The sequence below is a fragment of the Stegostoma tigrinum genome, chromosome 2 (genome assembly GCF_030684315.1).
Source record: "Stegostoma tigrinum isolate sSteTig4 chromosome 2, sSteTig4.hap1, whole genome shotgun sequence".
Taxonomy (NCBI): Eukaryota; Metazoa; Chordata; class Chondrichthyes; order Orectolobiformes; family Stegostomatidae; genus Stegostoma; species Stegostoma tigrinum.
Genome location: NC_081355.1, coordinates 128,299,616 through 128,323,348, shown reverse-complemented (window position 1 = coordinate 128,323,348; position 23,733 = coordinate 128,299,616). Strand labels below are relative to the sequence as shown.

General features: G+C 40.8%; 1 protein-coding gene across 4 annotated transcripts in view; it reads left to right on the top strand.

Moving 5' to 3' along the window:
- The window catches only part of LOC125466789 (enhancer of polycomb homolog 1-like), a 221,869-nt gene that overhangs the window by 152,974 nt on the left and 45,162 nt on the right, over positions 1-23,733 (top strand). For all 4 annotated transcript variants that reach the window (XM_048561834.2, XM_048561826.2, XM_048561844.2 and 1 more), the window contains one exon: positions 11,002-11,161. In XM_048561834.2, coding sequence (XP_048417791.1) covers positions 11,002-11,161 — 160 coding nt within the window. The remainder of the gene's footprint in view (positions 1-11,001; positions 11,162-23,733) is intronic.

Genomic DNA, 23,733 nt, shown 5'->3' with positions numbered 1-23,733 from the left:
TACACCTTGTTATCAAGACTCCAGCATCGGCAATTCCTACTATCTCTAAACCATTTGATTCAAAGGAAGGCTTTTAATTGGATTGGAATGTACAGTTGCAATACTGTAAACTGGGAGAATTTAGCTGTGCAATTACATAACATTTGTTAAACTTGTGAAGAGCAGTAGCTTTATTTATAATGTATCAAATTTCACATTCTGTTCGTACAGAATAATACCATATTTTTACACTGATTTTTTTTTTTAGGTGAGATGTTGTATGTTGCTATTTTGGCCTTATTCTGCAAGTGGATGGTTAATACTTGTCTTTCTTTGAAGCAGTCTGCACAGGTGGCCTCTACTGGGACACATTGCATTATCTCACTCTCCTCTGCTCTGTCTGAATTCAAAGAAGGGAAAAGAACAAACTTTCATTTGTAAAACACCTTTCACAATGTCAGAGCTTCCTTAAAATATGTCAGCTCTACGCAGTTGTAATGTAAGAAGGAGCACCCTCCCAAAATCAGTAACGAGATAGCGACCAGAGAGAGTTTTCATTTTAAAGTCATGCTCATTGAAGGATAAATATTACCCCCCCAATAAAGAGAACTTTGAAATGATGCCATGAAATCTTTTATCAACTTGTAAAAAGCCTGCTTGGCTGTAGTTTCATCTTGATGACCGTATCTCTTAATGTAGATTATGCACTCGGTATTCAAAATAGGATTTGAACAGTCAACCTGCTGACTCTCATTTAAATACAAATATTGCCACCACGCTAACCGTGAATAAATCAACCTTTTCTACATCTTGCCATGCCTGAATTGTGCATATGTGGCAACCATTTTATTGTGCCAATTCAAGTACCATCTCATTACATATTCTTCTTAGTATTTGAATCAGTGGCAATAACTGTAGCAGCTTTGAAATAGCAAAAGATGCGAGTACACTTCAGGAAGATCTAACATTTTTAAAACAAATGTGAACCCAATGTAAATGCTAAGAAATGCGTGCATTTTAAGGAGGAGAAAAATGAGCGTAAGTGTTTAGAAAGAAGTTCTGAAGTGTGGGCATGGCTGACAACATGAGAAGAACAAATATATTTTTTGAAGGGGTGAAGGCAAGAATGGTGTTATTGGACAGATTGTAAAAATAGGAAAGGTTAAGACTATGAACGAAGCTAAACAGGATTTTAGGGGCTTAGGATAAAGTTAATTGGGGGGGTAATTAACGTTGCTTGGAATTTAGACTAAGGAATGCAGCACAAATTTGAATTTTAGTGAGTGGAAAATGGGTATGCAGTAAAAGATTAAGTCTGGAAGTGACAAGGTTAGATGGATGAGAATTGCAGATAGAATTGTAGGAATTGCTAGACAAAAGAAAATGGATTTACCTGGTTGTTTTCTGATACCCTGGAAGTTGCAGTCTACAGGCAACAATAATGAAATTATTGACTTGATGCTTTCAAAGTCACCTAAGTTTACAATGGATCCAGAACACTCCTGGAGGCAGTATGCTTCAGAAATTGTAGGTCCAAAGTTACCTTCACTCAGAAGCAATACTGTATCCACTGTATCTATTGTCCCTGGATATTTTCTGGAATAAATTATCTAAATTCACTTGAAATAACCAGGATTGTTTCTGTTGCCTCCCTAGGACAGTGGCATTCACCAGTAAAATAGCGAGGATTGGTTATTTTGCAGTCTCGGGTGTAGGTTCCTCAAGTATCTCTGAACTGCTTCTTTCTGGCCAATCACTCGCCAATGATAAAATATGCACCTGTTGCAGACTTGGACCCAAACCAATGGCTGCCCTGGTGTCATTACTGCCTTGACAATGAAAGGATTTGCACCCCCAGTTGCTCAAGGCTTGGCAGTCTATTTGTTATCTTAACCTTTCAACCCCATAGTTACTTCCTCTGGGGCAGAGTGGCAGATACATGGGAGCATAACCAACTGCAATTTCCCATTCAAGCCACTCACCATTCTGACTTGGAAATAGATCAGCGATGCTTTCATATCACTTGGTCAGAGTCCTGAAACTCCCTCCCCTAAACTCTGTTTGAGCTTGACTGCAGTGTTCAGGAAAGTTGCTCATTATGCTCCTCTTAAAGGCAGTTCGGGATGGGCAACAAATTCTGGCCCAGCCAGCAGTGCCTGCATCTCACCAATGAATTTTCTAAAGGTGTAAAAATACAACATTTAAGACAGGCAATTATATTTACTACGTGGCTGCCTCCTTTGGCTAAGGCCATGTCATATGGATTCTACTGAACAGGTTAAAAATATAACTACTTGTCCTGATGGATATTTGGTCCGTTTTTATGATCCTTACAAAAGCGGTTGCATTGATTCTCAACATTTTTCGCTTCACTGAGAGCGTGTCCAATTTAAGTAGTTCATAAACTCAAGCTTTCACTTATCCTAGTTGTACTCCTCTGAATTCTTTCAATACCTGTAGCCATGCAGCAATCTGCACTATTCAAAATGTGGTTGCATTGATCTGTATAGCAATGATCTTTTAGATCAATATTGACACTTTAATATATCCTAACATTTCATTTTTTATTTACTCACTGATACCAAGACTAGTGATAAAGCTTCAGTTAATTTTCAGTTGGGCTTCCAAGTCTCCATGTACCATAGATTTGTATTTTCTTGTCATTCAAGTATATAATCTCATCCTTCTTTTTATCCTTGTAAAGCACTTTAATTTTGTACATTATACATTTATAAAACATAGAACACTACAGCACAATACAGCCCTTTGGCCTTCAATGTTGTACTGCTTCTGTGCAGATACCAAGATTGTTAATATCATAGGTCATAGAATCCCTACAGGATAGAACCACTCCCTCCAGCCCAACAAGTCCACACTAAACCTCAGCAACCTACCCAGACCCATCCCCCTGCAACCCACCTAATCTACATATCCCTGAACACTATGGGCAGTTGAGCACAGCCATTCCACATTTTTGCACTGTGGGAGAAAATCAGAGCACCTGGACGAAACCCACACAGACACTGGGAGAATGTGCAAACTCCTCACAGGCTGTTGCCCGAGGGTTGAATCGATTCTGGGTTCCTGGTGCTGTGAGGTGGCAGTGCTAACCACTGAGCCACCGTGCCGCCCCAAATCCTCGTGTAGATTATCCTAGAGTTTATCACCTTTTTATCCGCAAATGTAGTAAGCACAAATGTGTTTGTTACTGCTGATTTGAGATCGTTTATGAAGATATTGAACATGGTAAACATACTGTTTAAACTCCACTGGGACCTCTTGAACTGAGGGCAATGCGGAGAACACGACCATCCAAGTTCTGTTGATGGAGGTGTGTCTTCTCCATATAAATGGAAGCTAATACCATGATGATGTCAGTCAAGTCTCTTGAATCAAACTTGAATACGAGACTCTGTCTCCGTACAGTATAATGCTGCACTTGTTTTCTGTTTAAATTCATCATGAATAGGACAGTAGCGTTGCTAATGAATTACTTCATGGCAAACATTTTATTACATTCATATTTTGATATTCAGATGTCCCAATTCATCTGTTAGGTTTGCATGATTTATTATCCCTATTAGCAATTATTTTTGAGAATGACTTTGGGTATTGTCGTAGATTTTTTGTTAACTTTGGCATTTTAAAATTTAGTCCAACTTTCTGATTTCATCTTGTTATTCATATTTCTGTTATTTTGTGAGTTATCCATTAGCCATCCGAGCCCAGATGGGCTCCCCATCAGTTAGAATAGTTGTAAGGTGAAATATATTTGTTTACTTGTCTTGCTCAGTCTTTTGGCCACTTGGTGTGTTATGTTTTTGGTAACATGAATGTTGTACTCACTCACTTTCAGCACTTTGAAGGATGTCTGTTAATCTTTGTCACAAAATCAGAAGCTCTGGAGAAACTCAGCAGGTCTGGCAGCATCAGTGGATAGAAAGCAGAGTCAGCATTTTGGGGGTCAGTGACCCTTCTTCAGAACTGAGCCAGACCTGATGAGTATCTCCATCTACTTCTGTTATTGTTTCAGATTTCAAGCATCCACGGTTTCTTTTTAAATCTGTTAATCTTAATGTTCGGTTGTAATTCTAAGGGAGCTACTAAAAGGTAACGTCTTCTGTATCTGGTTGTATGTTTCCGACATTTTGTCAGAAATGTGCTGTACAAATTAAAGTGCTATAAATCAAATTTAATACTTCTGAAATTTGGTTACTTTGTAATGTAGAAAATGTGTCAGTAATTGCTGTATCCTATGCATACAGTCTGTTGTTTTAAGTAATGAGAGATATGAGCCAGATAGTGGGAATTTTCTTCCTAAATAGTATGATTTACCCAGGTATGTAGATGAGCCCTTGACTTAACATGCCATCTAAAAAGAGCACTGCTGACAATACAGTACTCCTTTAGTACTGCCCTGAAGTGTCACCTTGTTATTTGTGAACCCGGCATGATACTACCCATGTGAGCAGCAATGAGCTGAGCCATGTCTGATAGCAATATAAATGATGGGGGTGGATGTATCTGCTGATGTTATTTTCTTTGTGACCTCCATTTATCGTGTTTAAAATTGCTGATCCAATTGGGAAATATTGGAATTCTAGCGAATTGATTTAATTAAAATATTTTCACTCAGACCAGTGACAGAAATAACAAACAGACACTCATGAGTAGAATCTAAAGTTGAATTGCTGGAATTAAACTGAGAAGCTTTGAATCCCGCACTGACAAAAGTGTTGCTCAATCAAAACATGGCTTGGGTGTTCCCAAATAAATTGCAAAGATGACAAATATATGAACTATACCTTCTACAAATGAAGATAGGCTCGGAAGTGTTGAATTTAAAATAAGCAAGTCATGTGCATTTGCTGAACTATTTTACAACAGATGGAAAAGAATTTAGATATGTATTTATTTTCTACGTGAGTTGAAAACTACGTGATTATCCAGTTTTACTCTTTGTTTGTACAAGGAATGTAAATGGAAAGCGTATGAAAGCACTATCTATTTCACTTCACTTTCCCCAGTCTCCACCAAAAAAATCCACTTTCACAATCTAGAACTCGAGCATCTTTCCTGGCCTGAACTGTGCTTAGGAGGTCATTGTTGCTAAGAGACAGTTGTTGCTGTGAGAAAGAGCAGTTTTGTTGAAGCATTTCAAATGTGAATTATTCATATTCACTTCCCATCGTATGTTTCTCCATGTTCCGTTATATTATCTCCTTAATCCATCCAGTTGCCAAACTGTGACCATATCTGCTCTGGTTATCTCAGGATTACTAACTGAGCCACGAGCTACTTGGCACAGGGTCAGCAAGATTCCAGGTAAAGATTGGTGTTGGAGAAATGGGTTTGAATTCAAGGGACATTGGCACCAGTTCTGGGGAAAGAGGGTGCTGTTCCGAAGGGATAGGCTGTCCTACCTAGGGCTGTAGATAGTGTTTAAATAGTAGGGGAGTGGCTTCAGTTGCCTGGAAAGTAACAGTAAAGTTAAAGGGGCAGAGGGCTGTGGAAAGGTTATAAAAGTTTCCAGAGCAAGTAATCAGGTAAGGATGAAAAGGATCAGGAATCTGACTTCGGGCATGGCAGGTGGCGGCGGTACAGCTGGAGGAACACAGGTGGGGCAGCATCAGTGGAGTAGGAGAGCCGCTGGTTCAGGCGTAGACGCTTCATCGGGCCCTGATGAAGGGCCTAGGCCTGAAATGTTGGCTCTCCTGCTCCTCTGCCGTCTGACTTGTTGTGTTCCTCCAACTCCACACTGCATCAACTCTGACTCCAGCATCTGCAGTTCTTGCTATGTGTTTGGGAGTGGTCAACCCTGGACTGAGAGTGTTATGTTTAAATATAGATAGTACCCAAAACAAGATAAATGAACATTAATGTAAGCTGAAATTTGCATGTTGTGGGCAGCAGACAGACTTGAATGCAAGGGGATCAGAACAGGAAACTAATCATCCAAGGAAAACATCCAATCTAAAAGACAGGCAGAAGGGGTGGGATTGCCTCTTTCGTAAGAAATGAAGGTGCAGAATCTGTGTGGGTAGAGTTGAGGAACTGCAAAGGAAAGAAGGCCTTGATGGGAGTTACATTACAGGCCTCTGAGCAGTAGGGATACTGGGCTTCAATATGCAGGTGGGGTGGGAAAATCAGGTTGGTGGATCTCAAGGAATGTCTGAGATGGCTTGCTTTTCTTTGGAGCAGTTTGTGGTAGATCCCTCTAGGGAACAGACAGTTAGAGACAGTTAAGACTGATGTTGGAAGCTGGAGTCAATAAATGTGGAGCTGAAGAAGCACAGGTCAGACAGCATCTGAGGAGGAACAGGCAGTTATGGATTTGATGTGCAATGAGGCAAATTTTACTTGGGAAGCTACTTCCAATTGACTAAAGCTAACTTCAAAGATGTGAGGGAGGAGCTGGCCAGCATTAGATGGGGAGCTTCGAGTCAGAGGCATAGAACGTAGAACAATACAGCACAGTACAGGCCCTTCAGCCCTCGATGTTGTGCCGACCTGTCGTACTGATCTGAAGCCCATCTAACCTAGACTATTCCATGTACGTCCATATCCTTATCCAAGCATGGAAATGGTCTCATCGTGACAGGAGTTTCGTGGATAATTTGCAAAGCACTGCAGAAATTAAGGGATAAGCTGGTTAGTAGCATAAAGATTGGAGGTTTTTTGGAGATACCTAAAAAGTAAAATAGGAATAAAAGTTGACATTGGATAAATGAGGCTGTAGAAGTAGTAATGGAGAACAAAGAAATGTAGGAACTGAGTTAGTATCTTCCATCTGTCTTCATTGTGGAAGACACTAGCAGCATAAGAGAACTTCACCAGAATTGGGGCACAGGTGAGTGTAGTGGCCATCACTGAGGAAAAGGTACTGAGGTCTGAAGTTGCAGATATCACCTAGACTTAGATGGATTACGTTCAGGGATTTGCAAGAGGTAATTGAGATTGTGGAGGAATTGGTGATCTTTCAGGAATCAGTGGAGTGCGGCACGTTCCCAGAGGGACTTGGAAAGAGCTAACTAAACACCCTTGTTTAGGAAGGCAGAGAAGCAGAAGATTGGAAATGCATAGGTCGTTGATAAGGTTTTAGAGCCCTGTATTGACAAGATTGCAGAGTACCTTTGAAGAGCGTGGTAAAACAGGCCAGATTCAGCATGGCATTGTCAAGGGGAGGTGAGGTCTGGCAAATCTGTTAGAATTCTTTGAGGCGGTAACGACAAAGGAGAGCTAGTGAGTGAGATGTATTTGATTTTCCAGAAAGTGTTTGACAAGGTGCTGAAAAGGAGTCTGCTGAATCCACTAAGAGCCCATGGTGTTAGGGGCAATGTACTGTCATGGATCGAGGATTGGCTGACAAGCTGAAGATGGAGTGGGGATAAAGGGGTCTCTTTCAGGACGACTGCCAGTGACGAGTGGAGTTCTGTAGGGCTTAGCGTTGGGACCATAATTCTTCGTGTTACATGATGATCTGGTCAAAGGAAGTGACAGCATTGTTGTTAAACTTGCAGATGATGCAAAAATGTGTGAAGCAACAGGTCTTGTTAATGAAGCTAGGATACTGTATTATGTGTTAAATGTTCTCTCAACTGGTCCTGCCACCTTCAATGACTTAGGCATATCTGAGCTCCTACGTGCATATGGAATTTTTTCTTTCTGTTCTCCCGGACAAAATGATTCAGACCCTCACTGCAATAAATTTCATCAGCCAAATCTATGGTCATTGCATCAGTCTATTTATGTCCTTTTTTGAGGTTCTACACACTTCTCCTAGGGTTTCCTAATATTTCCAAGTTGTACATTAACAATCAGGAAGGAGGAATGAGGTATCTTGTTAAGGTTGCAGGTGACAACAAGATAGGTGGAGGAACTCATTGAGGAAGCAGGTAGGCTGCAGAAGGAATTGGACATGTTTCCAGAAAATAAGTGAAGTGAAAAGAAGTGGGACAAAAACCTTAATTCAGTCTAATCATGGATATTGTTTTTTTTTGTTGTGGTTGAGAAGGGGGGAGGAATGGAGCGAAAATAACCGTTTCCGAACACAATCTGCAGTAGCTGTCCAACTTGGTAAGTTAAATTATTCAAGTGAGTGAAAAGTGACTGGCGAGAATAAACAGTTCAGTTGTCAATAGTTTCAAGGTTAATGTTAACTAGGAGAGGAGCAAAGAAGTGACAAGTGGAACACAGTGTGTGGTTATGCACAGAGGAAGAATTGAAGTGTGGATTATTTTGTAAATCACAAAGAGACTTGAGAGTCAAGTTCAAGATTCTCAAAGCTACAACACAGGTTCATTTGGCATTTAGGAACGCAAATGCAGTGTAAGCATTTATTTTGAGAGTGCTGAATACAAAAGCAGGGACATACTGCTGAGGCTTTATAGGCTGTGATCAGACCACGTTTGCAATATTATGAGCAGTTTTGGGACCTGTATCTAAGGAAGGATGTGCCGGCATTAGAGGCGGTCTACAGGTGGTTAATAAGAATGATCTCGGGGATGAAGGGCTTGTCATTTGAGCAGTGTGAGTCTGTACTCGATAGAGTTTACTAGGATAGGGGTGGGGAGAATCCAAAACTTGGGGAATACTGAGAGGCCTGGATAGAATCAATGTGGAGAAGCTGTTTGCATGAGTAGGAGAAACTTGGACTCAAGGGCACAATCCTTTTTAGACTGGATATGAGGACCTTCAGTCAGAAGGTAGCGAATCTTTGGCACACATTGCCACAGAATGCTGTGGAGGTCAAGTCATTGAGTGCATTTAAGACGAAGCTGGATTGATTCTCGATTGAGGGAATCACAGGTGTTGAGGTCCAATTCAGCCCTGATCGAATGGCAGAGCGGGCATGATGGGCCAAGTGCCCTAATTATGCTCCTGTATTGCATGGTCTTATTGCGCATGAAGAGAGTTGGGGATGGTGAATGGTGCAGGAGGAACAAAATGATCTGATTGGATGAAAGTCGGGGAAGATTTGAATGATGAGAATTGGCACTTAGTCAAAGGAAGCAATAAAGAAAACCGTATGTACGGAGGAGGACAAAACATTAATGCTGTCTGGAAGCAGTAGAAAAGGATTGAATAAAGGTAACCTTGTTTAAAAATACTTAGCATCATTTGCAGTTCAATATTTGTTGCCCATCCCTAACTGCCCTTCAACTGAGAGCTGAATGGTTTGTGATGCCATTTTCAGAGGCAATTAAGGCGCAATCACATTTATATTTGATTCCAGACCAACATTCGACAAGACCAGGTTGGAATGCCAGATTTCATTCCCTGAAAGAAATGTGAACCAGATGCATTTTCACAACAATTGATAGCCGTTATGGACTACCATTACGAAGATTAGTTTTGTATGCCAGATTTCATTAATTGAATTTAAAATCCACCCATTGCTGTGTAAACCCTTGTTTCCAAAGCAATGGGCACAGCTCCTGGATTAATAATGCTGACACATTACCGCTGTGCCAGCATCTCTCATTTAACTATGTTGGCCAAATGGTGAGCAAATAATCACATATTATGGTATTCTTGAGACATAGTAAGAACTGTCAATGCTGGGGTCAGTGGTAAATATGGAACTGGAGGAGCACAGCATGCCACACGGCATCAGAGGAGCAAGAAAGTTGACGTTTTGGATTGGGACCCTTCTGGCCTGCTGTACTCCTCCCAGCTCCACACTGTTATCTGTGGTATTCTTGACTTTCTTTTTTATGTGCTGATTTTGATGTGCTGATCCTGTAAAGGTGCAAAGGCATTGCTACCATGCACTGATGAGGGCCTCCGGAAGTGGACGATAACTAGAATTTTACTTTTAGCAGACCCTTTGAAACTACCTTGTGCGTCGCTAGTGGATGACTGACTTCCCAAACCCCAAGTTGAAAAGAATCTGTATCAACTTGTGTTTACCTGAAGGAGAATAAATGTAAATCAAATGGCCAATTCCTCTTTATAACGTTGTCAACCAACTGTGTTTCAGTTTGATGTCACAGGAATGGAACACTGCATTGCCAGTAGACGTCACAAAATCAGTGCTTTTAAATGCTGTTTCTATGTACTTGAAGTGTAAAAAAATTTGATATAGGCAACATGAATGGCAGCAGTAATGAAGCATCTTTATTTCTCCTGAATTAAGATCTCAACACATCTTTTAAAATTTGTTTTGGACAGCTTGTGGGTGGTGTTGTAAGGTGCTTGAGTGTATTGTTTGAGCAAAGTGGAGGCAGGTTGAAAAGATATTAACTTTTCCATGTAGTGATGCACTGGTTCAGGATTCAGAATTTGACTCTCTAGAAGAATTTTATCCACAAATATCCAACTAATTACTCAGTTCCCACTTTGCATGAAAATGTAAACCTTCTGAAAATATTAGTGCTGCATAGGATGTCTTGAGAACCAAGCTTTGCTAAAGATAAGTATATACTATAGGCATTTTGCCTAAATGTATAATTTATCAGAAGCAATTTCAGTAACTTTGTAATGTTTTGAATTTTTGAGTGGGTTGAATATCCAAAATATTTAGCTTAGTTACATTTCATTCGGGATTGTTAGCTTGATGGAGGGTGATGGCTCAGCTGAAAAATGGTCAAAAAAAATCTTTTGGTTTGTTATTATATTTGGGTATTTGAACATTGGAATGATTCCACAAATGAATTAACAGATACTAGACGTACTTGTTGTCAGTCTACAAATTGCAGTTCTATTCACTTATGTATTGAGATTAGGGAAATAGCCAGAATTTTCTAACAGTTTTAATTTACCTTTTAATCACCATTCTAACCACCCCCAAAAAATGGTTTGGAGACTTATTTCATTGGCTTACAGTATTGGGTCTGATTATAATTGAAGCTGATTCTGCAGATATGAGGTGTAATAGAATAATATTGCTTAGTTACCAATAAAAGTCTCACTTCATGAACCAATGCAAGTTTTGCTTTGAGAAGTGCTGTTACTCCAGAAGCGATTATCTCATGAACAAGTATTGCTATGCGTTAATAATTTTTCTTCAACTCTTTTCAGGAGCACCATCTCCAGCGGGCGATTTCAGCGCAACAGGTTTATGGAGAGAAGCGGGATAACATGGTTATTCCTGTCCCAGAAGCGGAAAGCAATATTGCCTACTATGAATCTGTCTACAGTGGGGAGTTCAAGATGCCAAAGCAGCTTATTCACATACAGCGTGAGTACGAAAACTAAAATTTTAAAGCAACATAGTATTTCTAAATTCAAGTGAATCATAATGATTAAGTGAAACCATTAAATGAAACATGTCTCCTCTAAGCACTTCTACCTTCTGATGATATGAACGCTGGTCACACTATATAGCCATACTAATGTGTCACACCTGCACCTTACTTCACGCGCTGCTCATTGAGGCCATCGCAGTTGTGTGAATCTCCTGTTGTCTGAAGTCCACATGTTTTGCAGCAGTAAGCAAGCAGGGCATTGAGAGAAGTAATCACGAGTAAATTTAAGAAAACAAAAAACAATATAGCACAGAAGCAGGCCCTTCAGCCCTCCAAGTGTGCGCTGGCACATTTTGCCCTTTCGCTCTAAAACTGTTTTCACTTATAGATCCGTATTCCTTTCTTCCCTTCCTATTCATGTATTCGCCCAGGTGCTTCTTGAATTCTTCTATTACCTGCATCCACCATCTCCTCTGGCAGTGTTCCATGCAGTCGCCACCCTTTTGTATGGAAAAACTTGCCTCACATGTCTCTTTTAAACTTCATGTCCCTTCACCTTGAACCTGTATCACTTAGTAATTGACCCCCTCTACATTACACTCTCATCATACCATTTGCAATCTTTTAAACAGGTTTCCCATAAACCACGTGTTCCAGTGAAAATAAACCCAGTCTGTCCGACCTTTCTTCATAGCGAAAATCACCCATACCAAGCCACATCCTACTAATGTTAATGTCCCAGTAAAAGTTGGTCGTTCATAGCAAGTTATTCAGGATTCAGCAACATTTAACATTACAGCACAATTTTCTCAGTCTCATTTTTGCTGTTGTATGCCCGTACTCTTGTATTCATCAGGTGTTAAATGAGTCATAAACCCCTTTTTGCCACTTCAACCAACCAACTGGTCTTGTATTAAATGTCCTCCTAAAGCCTTTCGTAACTTTGAAAACCTTTTTCACTACCGCTTTATTTTTCCACTAAAAACAGACATGTTCCCTGAACTAGTATCAGAGATAATGGGAACTGCAGATGCTGGAGAATTCCAAGATAATAAAATGTGATGCTGGATGAACACAGCAGGCCAAGCAGCATCTCAGGAGCACCTCTCTGATGAAGGGTCCAGGCCCGAAACATCAGCTTTTGTGCTCCTGAGATGCTGCTTGGCCTGCTGTGTTCATCCAGCCTCACATTTTATTACCATGTTCCCTGAACTGACCACCCTCATTTCTGTTTGTATTCTAGCAAATGCTGATTTTAATTACCAGAGATTAACAGCTTTCCAGTGGTGGAGAAAAATTCCATGCAAGTTTCCCCAAATGTTCTGTACTGTTTCCCTTTATCATCCTCCTGGCTTTTCTTTTCCCTTCTGACACTTTTTTCTTTATTTAGTTTGTCGACCCACTTTCTTCCCTTTATCCTTTTGCCTTTTGATTTCACTCAGCCACTGCTGCCTCAGTGCCTTTTTCTCTATCACTGTGACTGAAGAGTTGTTAGCATTGATCTATTAGTTCATGTTCTGGGCCATATCTGATCGATGGATTCATCAGTGATCTGATGTTAGATATTAGAGTAAATTGTGAAACATGCCATATTTGGCCTTAGCATCTAGATCTGTGCTGTCTCTGGAAATTCTATTGACCATCAAGGTCTTTGTCTTGGGTTGTTTGACGTTTTGCACTCAACTATTGATTCACCCATTCAGCTGAACTTTGAACACGTTGAAAGCCTACTTTAATATTATAGATTAAGATAATTTACCCTCATCCCTATTCTTTGCTGAATGCATGTTTGATTTTTTTTATTGTTCTTTCATGTTTCTTACTGATTATTTTGTTTTCAGTTATTTTGCTTGAACATGAATGTTGCTGGCACAGTTGTCATTTTTATTTTGCTTGCCTGGCTCTCTTTTGAAGGTCTTGGGTTGTCTTTTTGAACTGTTGTAACCTGTATAGTGAAGGTGTTCTTGCCAGTATGATGGATGAGAAGTTTCAGGGCTTTGACACTCTAACTAAAGAATAATTGTAACTGCCCAGTCAGTATGAAGAAAAAAGGTCTTCTTGTTCAGTTGTTGGCTGGTGGTGAGTGTGGGCAATGCTGATTAAGTAACCTTATAACTTTTGCTGAGAGATTATTGCCTCCAAGCATGGTGGACTCTTTTGTTTTTGGATTAATTGAAAACAGTTGTACTTTGTACTAATGTGATGCGGGCATCACTGGTTCGGCTAGTATTTATTGCCCTGAGTGTGGGTAAGAGTCTTACCACTTTTGCTGTGGGCATGGAGTTGTATGTAGACCAGACCATGTAAGGATGTCTGTTTTCTTCCCTAAAGAGCATTACTAGCCAAATGGGGTTTTTGCCCCTGTCAATGAACAACAGATTTGTGGACTCTTAATTAAAGTTCCACCATCTATGGCAGGGCTTGAATCCGGGTCACCACAACATTATCTGGTGCTCTGGATTGACAGGCCAGTGATAATATCACAAGACCGTCCAATCCCCTAAATGTGGACAATAGAATGGGTATGAAGGGATAGGTCGAGGTGAAGAGTTTATGTTCTTAATGTGTTTAAATTTTAAATTAGGTCAAAAATACATTTCTGATGCATGAATAGGTTTTCTTTGTTTCTGTATCTGAATGCAGACTGAAATTGCCAACATTCTATTTGATTCATAATCTGACTTGTGCATTCAGTTTGTCAGTGTTTCATAGCTATATCCAATTACTTGGAAATAAAATGCTTCACAGATTTGTGTTAAATGTGTCTTTCATGCATACTAGTTGGTTGCTTTTAACTGCAAGCAATAAATAGGGAAAGAAATATCAGTTGTATTTTCTGATGAAAGGTCTAGGCCTGAAACGTCAGCTTTTGTACTCCTGAGGTGCTGCTTGGCCTGCTGTGTTCATCCAGCCCCACACATTGTTACCTTGGATTCTGCAGCATCTGCAGTTCCCATTGTCTCAGTTGTATTCTTGAGTTTTTGTCATGTTATTGATTAGAATATCTTGTTGCAAAAGTAAGCAAGTGCTTAGTAAATACCATGACCAACTGTTTGCTATCTTAGTACAAAATTGCTTTAATAGTATCTCCACTTAATGCTCTTAATACTCTTGAAATTTGTTTGTTTGGGATTGGGTGAGACCATTAGAGAGGCACTCCGTATCATCTTCCAAAGTTCTCTTTATTTGGGAACAGTTTCTATAGATTGAAAAGTTATTTCTCATGGTGTTAATTCATGCTAGTATTTAAGAAAGGTGAAAGAGACAAACCAAGAAACTATACAATTAAGTATTATAAGCGAATTAGCTTAGTATGTGTTATCAGAATGTTTGTTTGTTCAAATCTGAAATTGGAGATAGTGATTGAACACTTAAAATTTTTCGCCTGATCAGAGAGAAGAGCATGGCATTGTAAAGGAAAGATCATACCCAAAAACACTAAATTGAAGCTGCTTTGGGACCCTTGCTGGACCTAATGTATTCTCAAATGTAATGAGCCACTTATTCTTGATGTAACACTTGATGGTATTGCTTATATGTTACTTTGATCTCTTTTTTTCATAATTATGGTGAATTGTATTATACGGTTCAGTTTCTTAGAGCTAGATCTAATACTGTGCTATTTTGGACTGGAGGAATGTTGATCAAGGAAGCTTGCTTGTACACCTGAGCGATTCCTTTCCATTCCAAACATGGGCTGTTTTTACCCAGTCTGTATTAGGTTGTTTGAAGTCTAAATGATGCTGCTCTCATTTTGCTGCGTGCCTTTTGTATTCCACAAATTTTTGTATTTATCTTATTGTTTGGAGCTGTGTAATAATAATTAAACACAAGAATGCTGACTGTTTGCCTCACTCTCCCTGTTTTAATTACTCGTTGGCTGGTAGGATTCACTGGCTGGGACAGGATATATTGCCCTTGAAGGTGGTTGATACAACACAGCACTGTCAGGGAAGGAGTTCCAGAATTTTGACTTGAAAACACTGAAGGAACAGCAAAATATTTCCAAGTCTGGTGTTGTCGAACTTGGGAGTGGAGCTTGCATGTGATGCTGCCATTTATTTGTTCCCTTGTGTTTCTAGATGGTAGTGACTTTGGGTTTGATAGGTGCATCCAGGAATCTTGATAAATTTCTGCATTGAACTTTGTTGATACACTGATGCCTGTACACAGGTGGTGAAGGAAGCGGAATGTTTGTAGATACTGTACCAATCTGCCAGGCTGTTTTGTCTTGAGTAATGTTGAGCTTTTTGAGTGTTAGAGCTGCATTCATCCAGGCAAGTGGCAAGTATTTCATCACGTCCCTGACCTACTTTGGATGTGATGTACAGGAGTTGAGGAGCAAGTTACTTAGTGCTGGATTCCTAGTGTCTGACATGACAGATATTTGTATGGCTTGTTCAGTTTCTGATCAGTGGTAGCATCCAGGATATTGATATTTGGGATTTTGCTGACCAGTAATGCAATTAACCATTTATGGCATAATGGTTGGTTAATCTGTAGTCTGAGAGAGCTGCTGCCTGGGACTTGTGTGGCATGAATGTTACTTTTCCACTTGTCAGTCCAAGCCTAAGCAATCAGGTCTTAGTGCATGTGGATGTGAACTGCTTCCGTATATGATGAGTTGCATGTTGTGTTCAACACTGCTATCAGCAGAAAACATCCCCACTTCCCGTTGTCTCTTGTTTTCCAAGGAATCCTTAATGCTGTGTTTTCGTCAAATGCTAACTTCATATTTCTTTAGTTCTAGAACCTTCTAGTATGATGTTTTGCTTTATAACTATTAATGTCCTCCTTAAATAATATCACCACATTCCTGTGATCATCTTCCTGGTTTATCAGCTGCTTTATGAATACTGAAATCTTTATCATGGCAAATCTCAGTGCTCTGTGCAAGTTTGTGAAACATAAATGGTGATTTGATTTCACATTGTTCAATATCACCAGTAAGTAATATGAGAACAAGTAGAGTATGATGCCCTGATAGTTCTGTCGGTTTGACAAAGCCAACCTTTTTATGCCTTGTCCTTATTTTGCCCTTGGGTTGCAATTCTTGCTGTGTAAAAAAAGAATAGAGTTTGGTACTTGTGAAATTTGTTGAGAGTTGGCATCTAAACACACTGCCACTTTTAACACCCAAATGCCCCCTTCAATTTCATAATGCATGAGGCTCTTCTGAAAACACAATGCTTTATATGATTTGTATTAGCATTGTAATTTGAAAACATCTTTCCAGTGTGAATAGCAGTTTGTACACTGTCAAACTATTAATGCTGTTAATTCCATTTTTTCATAAAAGTAGAAGTGATTTAATGACGCTAGCTTTGAGTTGGTTCAGAAAAGCTGAACTTTTGGGATCCTGAATTAAAATAAATAAAGGTTCTGTGATATTAATAATGAACTCCCGTATTGTTTTGGAACCTTGAATCATGCCAGCAGTGTATGGAATTGCTTTACAATTCACACACATTTCCTAACGAAGAAAAATCAAAATTGAATAACATTTGCAGTACAAATGTTTGTCAAAAATGTAACTTGTGCAAATTTACATTAATTCATTAACAGTAATTAAAATCAAATTCATCCTTTTCATTTTGAGAATATTCACCAGCTTAGTAATAAGGTGCAGAGCAGAATTCAGACAACCAGAGTTGGTGTTGAGCCCTTCCAGGCCAGGTGCTACAAAGTCAGCTGCATGCTAAAGCTCCCCCTGGTGCACCAACATGATATTTCCATTACCAGCTTTCAGCGTTTCTGTAACCCCTGAATGCTGTGTTTTATCTGCAGCAATGTTGTGCTAAGACTAATAGGGTGGTTATGGTAGGGGATTTTAATTTTTCAGACATAACCTGGGACTGACATTGGATTAAGGGTTTTGATGGAGAGGCATTTGTGTGCAGGAAAACTTTGATTCAGTATGTGGATGTACCTACCAGGGAAATAAGGCAGGGCAGGTTGCTGAGGTGTCAGTGAGGGAGGCCTTTGGCAGCCAGTGACCATAATTCTATTAGTTTTAAAATAATGATGGGAAAAGGATAGACCGGATATACAAGTTCAAATTCTAAATTGGTGGAAGGCCAATTTTGACGGTTTTAGGCAACAACTGCCTTATTGTGTCCAGTTCTGGTCGCCCTATTATAGGAAAGATGTGGAGGCTTTGGAGAGGGTGCAAAGGAGGTTTACCGGGACGCTGCTTGGACTGGAGGGCTTGTCTTACGAGGAGAGGTTGACTGAGCTCAGACTTTTCTCTCTGGAAAGAAGGAGGAAGAGAGGTTACCTGATCAAGGTGTACAAGGTAATGAGGCATGGATAGAGTCGATAACCAGAGACTTTTCCCCAGGGCAGGATTGACTGCCACGAGGGGTCATAGTTTTAAGGTGTTAGGAGGAAGGTATAGAGGAGACGTCAGAGGGAGGTTCTTCACCCAGAGAGTTGTGAGCGCATGGAATAGTTTGCCAGTGGTAGTTGTGGAAGCAAAGTCATTAGTGACATTTAAGCGACTGCTGGACATGCACATGGACAGCGGTGAATTGAGGGGAATATAGGTTAGGTTATTTTAGTTTTGGATTAGTATTATTCCACGGCACAACATCGTGGGCTGAAGGGCCTGTACTGTGCTGTACTTTTCTATGTTCTGACTTTTTTCAAAAGTTGGTATGGGGTTGGTATTAGCAGGTAAAAGGAAAGCTGGAAACCTTAAAAAATGAGATAACGGAAGTGCAGAGGTGTTATGTGCTTGTTAGGGTGAAAGGCAAGGCAGGTAGGTGTAGCGCATGCTGGATGACTGTAGAGTAACTGGTGAGAGAATAGGACTGCTCAAAAGATTAGCAAGGCCACCAATGTGTGGAACGACAGGAGATGGGGAAATACTAAATGAGTATTTTGCATCAATGTTTATTGTGGAGAAGGATATGGAGGATAGAGAACGTGGGGAAGGAAATAGCAACATCTTAAATAATGTCTGTATTACAAAGCACATGCTGCTGAATGGCTTAAAACACAAAAGTGGATAAATCCCTGGGACCTGATTCGGTGTACTATACAACTCTGTGGGAAGCGATTGCTGGGCCCTTTGCTGAGATATTTGTAGCATTGGTAGCCACAGTTAAGGTGCCAAAAGACTGGAGGTTGGCTAATGTGATAACAAAAAGCTAGGTAGCTATAGCCTGCTGAGCCTGACAACAGTGGTGAGCAGGTTGTTGGATAGAATCCTGAGGTGCAGGATTTACATGTATTTGGAAAGGCAAGGACTGATAAGGGTAGTTGACATGGCGTTGCATGTGGGAAGTCCTGTCTCATTAACTTGAATGAGTTATTTTTCAAAGTAGTAACAAAGAAATGATGAAGGCAGAGCAATGGATGTGATCTATTTGGACTTCAGTAAGGTGTTTGACAAGGTTCCTCATGGTAGACTGATTAGCAAGGTTAATCACGTGGAATACAAGGAGAACTAGCCATTTGGACACAACTGACTTGAAGATAAAAGACAGGGTGGTGCTGAAGGATTGTTGTTTAAACTGGAGGCCTATGACCGGCAGTGTGCCACTGGCTCCACTGCTTTTCGTCAGTTACGTAAGTGATTTGGATGTGTGCATTAGGTATGGTTAGTAAGTTTACAGATGACACCAAAATTGAAGGTGTAGTGGACACACAGGTTATTTCAAGGTGCAGTGGAACTTGATCTGATGAACCGATTTAAGGCAAGGAGTAGCAGGTGGAGTTTAATTTAGATAAGTGAGGTGCAGCATTTTTGAAAAGACGAATGAGGGCAGGATTTATACACTTAATGGTAAGGTCGTGGGCAGTGTTGCTGAACAAAGAGACCTTAGAGTGCAGGTTCATTCTTCCTTGGAAGTAGTGTCTCCAATAGATAGGATAGTGAAGAAAGTGTTTGGCATGCTTGCCTTTATTAGTCATTGCATTGAGTATAGGAGTTGGGAGATTGTGTTGCAGCTGTACAGAACACTGGTTAGGCTACTCTTGGCATACTACATGCAATCCTTGCTTTAGGAAGAAGGTTAGGAAGGATGTTGCTAGGGTTCAAAGACTTGAGCTATAGGGAGAGGCTACATCGACTGGAGCTATTTTCCCTGAAGCATCTGAGGCTGAGAGGTGTCCTTTAGAAGTTTATAAAATAGCGAGTTTTGAGAAGATTTGTAGCTCAGGTTGAGGTTCTGGATCTGAGTTTGCTCGGTGAGCTGGAAGGTTAGTTTTCAGACGTTTCGTCACCATTCTAGGTAACATCAGTGAGCCTCCGACGAAGCGCTGGTGTTATGTCCCGCTTTCTATTTATCTGGTTAAGTTTCCTTGGGTTGGTGATGTCATTTCCTGTTCTTTTTCTCAGGGGATGGTAGATGGGCTCCAAATCAATGTGTTTGTTGAAGTAGTTCCGGTTGGAATGCCATGCTTCAAGGAATTCTCGTGCATGTCTCTGTTTGGCTTGTCCTAGGATGGATGTGTTGTCCCAATCAAAGTAGTGTTCTTCCTCATCTGTATGTAAGGATACGAGTGATAGTGGGTCATGTCGTTTTGTGGCTAGTTGATGTTCATGTATCCTGGTGGCAACTAACCACAAAACGACATGACCCACTATCACTCGTATCCTTACATACAGATAAGGAAGGACACCACTTTGATTGGGACAACACATCCATCCTAGGACAAGCCAAACAGAGACATGCACGAGAATTCCTTGAAGCATGGCATTCCAACCGGAACTACTTCAACAAACACATTGATTTGGAGCCCATCTACCATCCCCTGAGAAAAAGAACAGGAAATGACATCACCAACCCAAGGAAACCTAACCAGATAAATAGAAAGCAGGACATAACACCAGCGCTTCGTCGGAGGCTCACTGATGATGTTACCTAGAATGGTGACGAAACGTCTGAAAACTAACCTTCCAGCTCACCGAGCAAACTCACATCCACAAGTTTATAAAATCGTGATGATGAGCACGGATAATGGAAAATAGACAATGTCTTTTCCCCAGGGGGTGGCTTCCAGTCCAAAACTAGGGGGCACAGGTTTGCAGTGAGAGGAGAAAGATTGAAAAGAGACCTCGGGGGCAATCTTTTCACAGAAGGTGTGTGTATAGAATGACCTGCCAAAGGAAATGGTGGAGGCTGATATAGTTAGAACATTTTAAAAGGCATTTGGATGGGTATATGAATAGGAAGAGTTTAGAGGAATATGGGAAAACCTGTTGGCAAATGGGACTAGATATTTTTAGTATACCTGGTTAGCATGGACAAGTTGGACTGCAGGGTGTTTGATTTCATGACCCATAAATTGCCTGTAGTGCCCAGGGATGGTTAGCTTAGGTGGGTTAAACATAGGAAATACAGGGGTAGGGGAATGGGTCTGGGTGGGATGCTCTTTGGAGGGACAGTATGGACTTGTTGGACTGAATGGCCTGTTTCCATACTGTAGGGATTCTGACCCCATATCTACTGACAGTTGGATAGCAATCACCTGTACGCTCAGTTACAACTTCTGGTATTTATTTACGCTTCCTTGACCACTCAGTTTATTTGTATCAGAAAGCGCTACTTTAGATGTTTCAAGATAATAAAATGTGAGGCTGGACGAACACAGCAGGCCAAGCAGCATCTCAGGAGCACAAAAGCTGACGCCTCGGGCCTAGACCCTTCATCAGAGGATGTTTTTAGATGTTTCGTCTTGATTTATATTTCCTTTAGAGATGGTATGTAAAATGGTCCCCGTTTTACCTCTTCCTATCAAAGGAGTATTCCATGAATAGGATAGCAGGAACTGCAGATGCTGGAGTCAGAGCTAAGTGTGGAGCTGGAGAAACACAGCAGCCTGGGCAGCCATCTCTGAAGAAGGGTCCCAGCCCAAAATTTCATTCTTTCCTAGTCTTCTGATCAGCCTGCTACGTTTCTCCAGCTTCACACTGTGTTATTCCATGAATAGGATGTTGGGAGCATTCATTGATTTTTTTTTAACTAAACTGATGTCATTAGTTCTAGATGATGGTTTTGATTCAAATATGATCTTGACCACTGTCAGGCTTATGATTTTCATTAGTTTATCTGTCCTATAGAGAGAAAAGTACATCCAGGAAGCTTTGCTCACATTGAAATGTGTGTTGGATGGGAGTATGTCTGCAAGCTTGGTAGCGGAGAATAAAGGGAAATTTGTCATAGCCGTGCTGGACCACGTGGTTGCTTTTTCATTTTGAGAGAGATGATTGGTGGTGTCAGGTTTGTTTTCAGAGACCCTCACGGACTTGATGTAATAGCAAGACACTGACCTGGCTGCAAAAACACAAGCTTTTATTATTTAGCAAGTACGAGCGGTGGAAAATCGCTGCACTCAACCCGGCACAGAGCGCTGAGTTTCATAAGCGATTCTCCCCGAACAGCAGACACTCCCCACTTTTTATACTTGATATATGAATTGGCTAATGCAGAAAAAATTACTACATTCAGAACATAGAGAACACCATACAGCATTGTTCGTTCGTGAAGTGACTGATAACGGCAGGATGCATTTTCAAGTTGCCGAAGTGACAGACGGAATGCGATTTCAAGCCGCTGAAGTGTCTGGCTTGAGCAAAAGGTCACTGACCAGGCCACTTCAGTATAAACAGAAGTTTCATTCCTTTTACAGAACTTTCATCCTCTTACAGAATTACAAATGTTTCTCACCCAATGTTTTTTTTCAGGCAGGAAGTTTAAGACAGTTTCCTCATACCCCTGGTGTAGTAAGATAAGCATAAATAATAATAGGATAATTTCCCATTAACATCTCTGGTTTAGCCTGAAGGCCATTTGGCCTCTGGTGTGCAGATATGTTAAGAAGGAGCGTCCTTCCTGGTAATCTTAGCTAGTTCAGAATTGAACCCAGGCATTGCAAGCCAGCTGCCAACTGATCTAACCAAGAGCAGAATTACAGAGAATTATTTGAATTATAGAATTCATATGTGGAAGCAAGCATTTGGCCCACTAAGTCCGCAGTGACCCTCCAAAGAGCATGTGCCCAGACCCAAATGATCCCCATCCACACTTCCCATGGTTAATCCACCTAGCCTGCACATCCCTGGATGCTGGGCAATTTAATATGGCCAAGTCGCATAACCCATACATCTTTGGACTGTGGGTTGGGGGCAAGCCCACACAAGGACTATTACAAATCAGACGGTCTATACCTGGGCAGGACTGGAACCAATGTCCTCAGGGATGCTTAAGCTAACGTTGTTGTCAGGGGTTTAAACTAATGTGGCAGGAGGATGGGAACCAAATGAGGAAGTTAGTGGTACAGTAAGGAGGCAGTAACTAAAGCCTGTAAGGAACTAGATAATGGAGTCAGTGAGACTAAGGGGAAGAGTAGGCTAAGAGCAGATGATGAACACCAAGGGACCGGTGGGCTGACGTGCATTTGTTTTAATGCGAGAAGTATAGTAGGTAAGGCAGATGAACTTAGGACTTGGATTGGTACCTGGGAGAATGATGATGTTATTACTGAAACTTGGTTGAGGCAAGAGCAAGATTGGCAACTCTAATCCCAGGATATAGATACTTCAGGCGGGATGGCGTGGGAGTTAAAAGGGGTGGAGGAGTTGCATTACTTGTCAAAGAGGATATCACAGCTATGCTGAAGGAGGGCACAGTGGAAGACTCAAACAGTGAGGCAACATGGGCAGAGCTCAAATGGGAAGGGTGCAGTAACAGTGTTGGGACTGTACTACAAACCTCCCAAAAGCGAACGTACAAATATGTAGACAGATTCTGGAAAGATGTCGGAGCAACAGGGTGGTGATGGGACATTTTAATTTCCTCAACATTGACTGTGATTCACTTAGTGTTAGGGGTTTAGATGGAGCAGAATTTGTAAGGAGCATCCAGGAAGTTTTTCTAGAGCAGTATGTAAATAGCCCAACTCTGGAAGGGGCCCGACTGGACCTGGTGTCGGGGAATGAGCCCAACCAGATGGTTGAAGTTTCAGTGGGGGATTACTTTGGGAATAGTGACCATAATTCTAAGTTTTAGAATACTGATGGGCAAAGATGAGAGTGGTCCTAAAGGAAGAGTGCTGAATTGGAGGAAGGCCAACTATAGCAGAATTTGGCAGGAGCTGGGGAATGTGAATTGGGAGTAGTTGAGGGTAAATCCACATTTGATATGTGGGAGGCTTTAAAAGAGAGGTTGATTAGAATGCAGGACAGACATGTCCCTGTGAAAATGAGGGATAGAAAGGGCAAGATTAGGGAATCATGGATGACAGGTGAAATTGTGAGATGAGCAAAGAGGAAGCATACATAAGATCTAGGTGACTGAAAACAGATAAAGCTTTGGAATATTATTGGGAAAGTAGTACCAATCTGAAATGAGGAATTAAGAGGGCTAAAAGGGGTCATGAAATATCTTTAGCAAGCAGGGTTAAGGAAAATCCCAAAGCCTTTTATTCGCACATAAGGAGCAAGGGTTTAACTAGAGAAAAGGACGGCCCACTCAAGGGCAAAGGAGAAAAGTTATGCAAGTCAGAGAAAATGAGTGAGATTCTTAGTGAATACCAATGCAAAGTACTCATTGAGGAG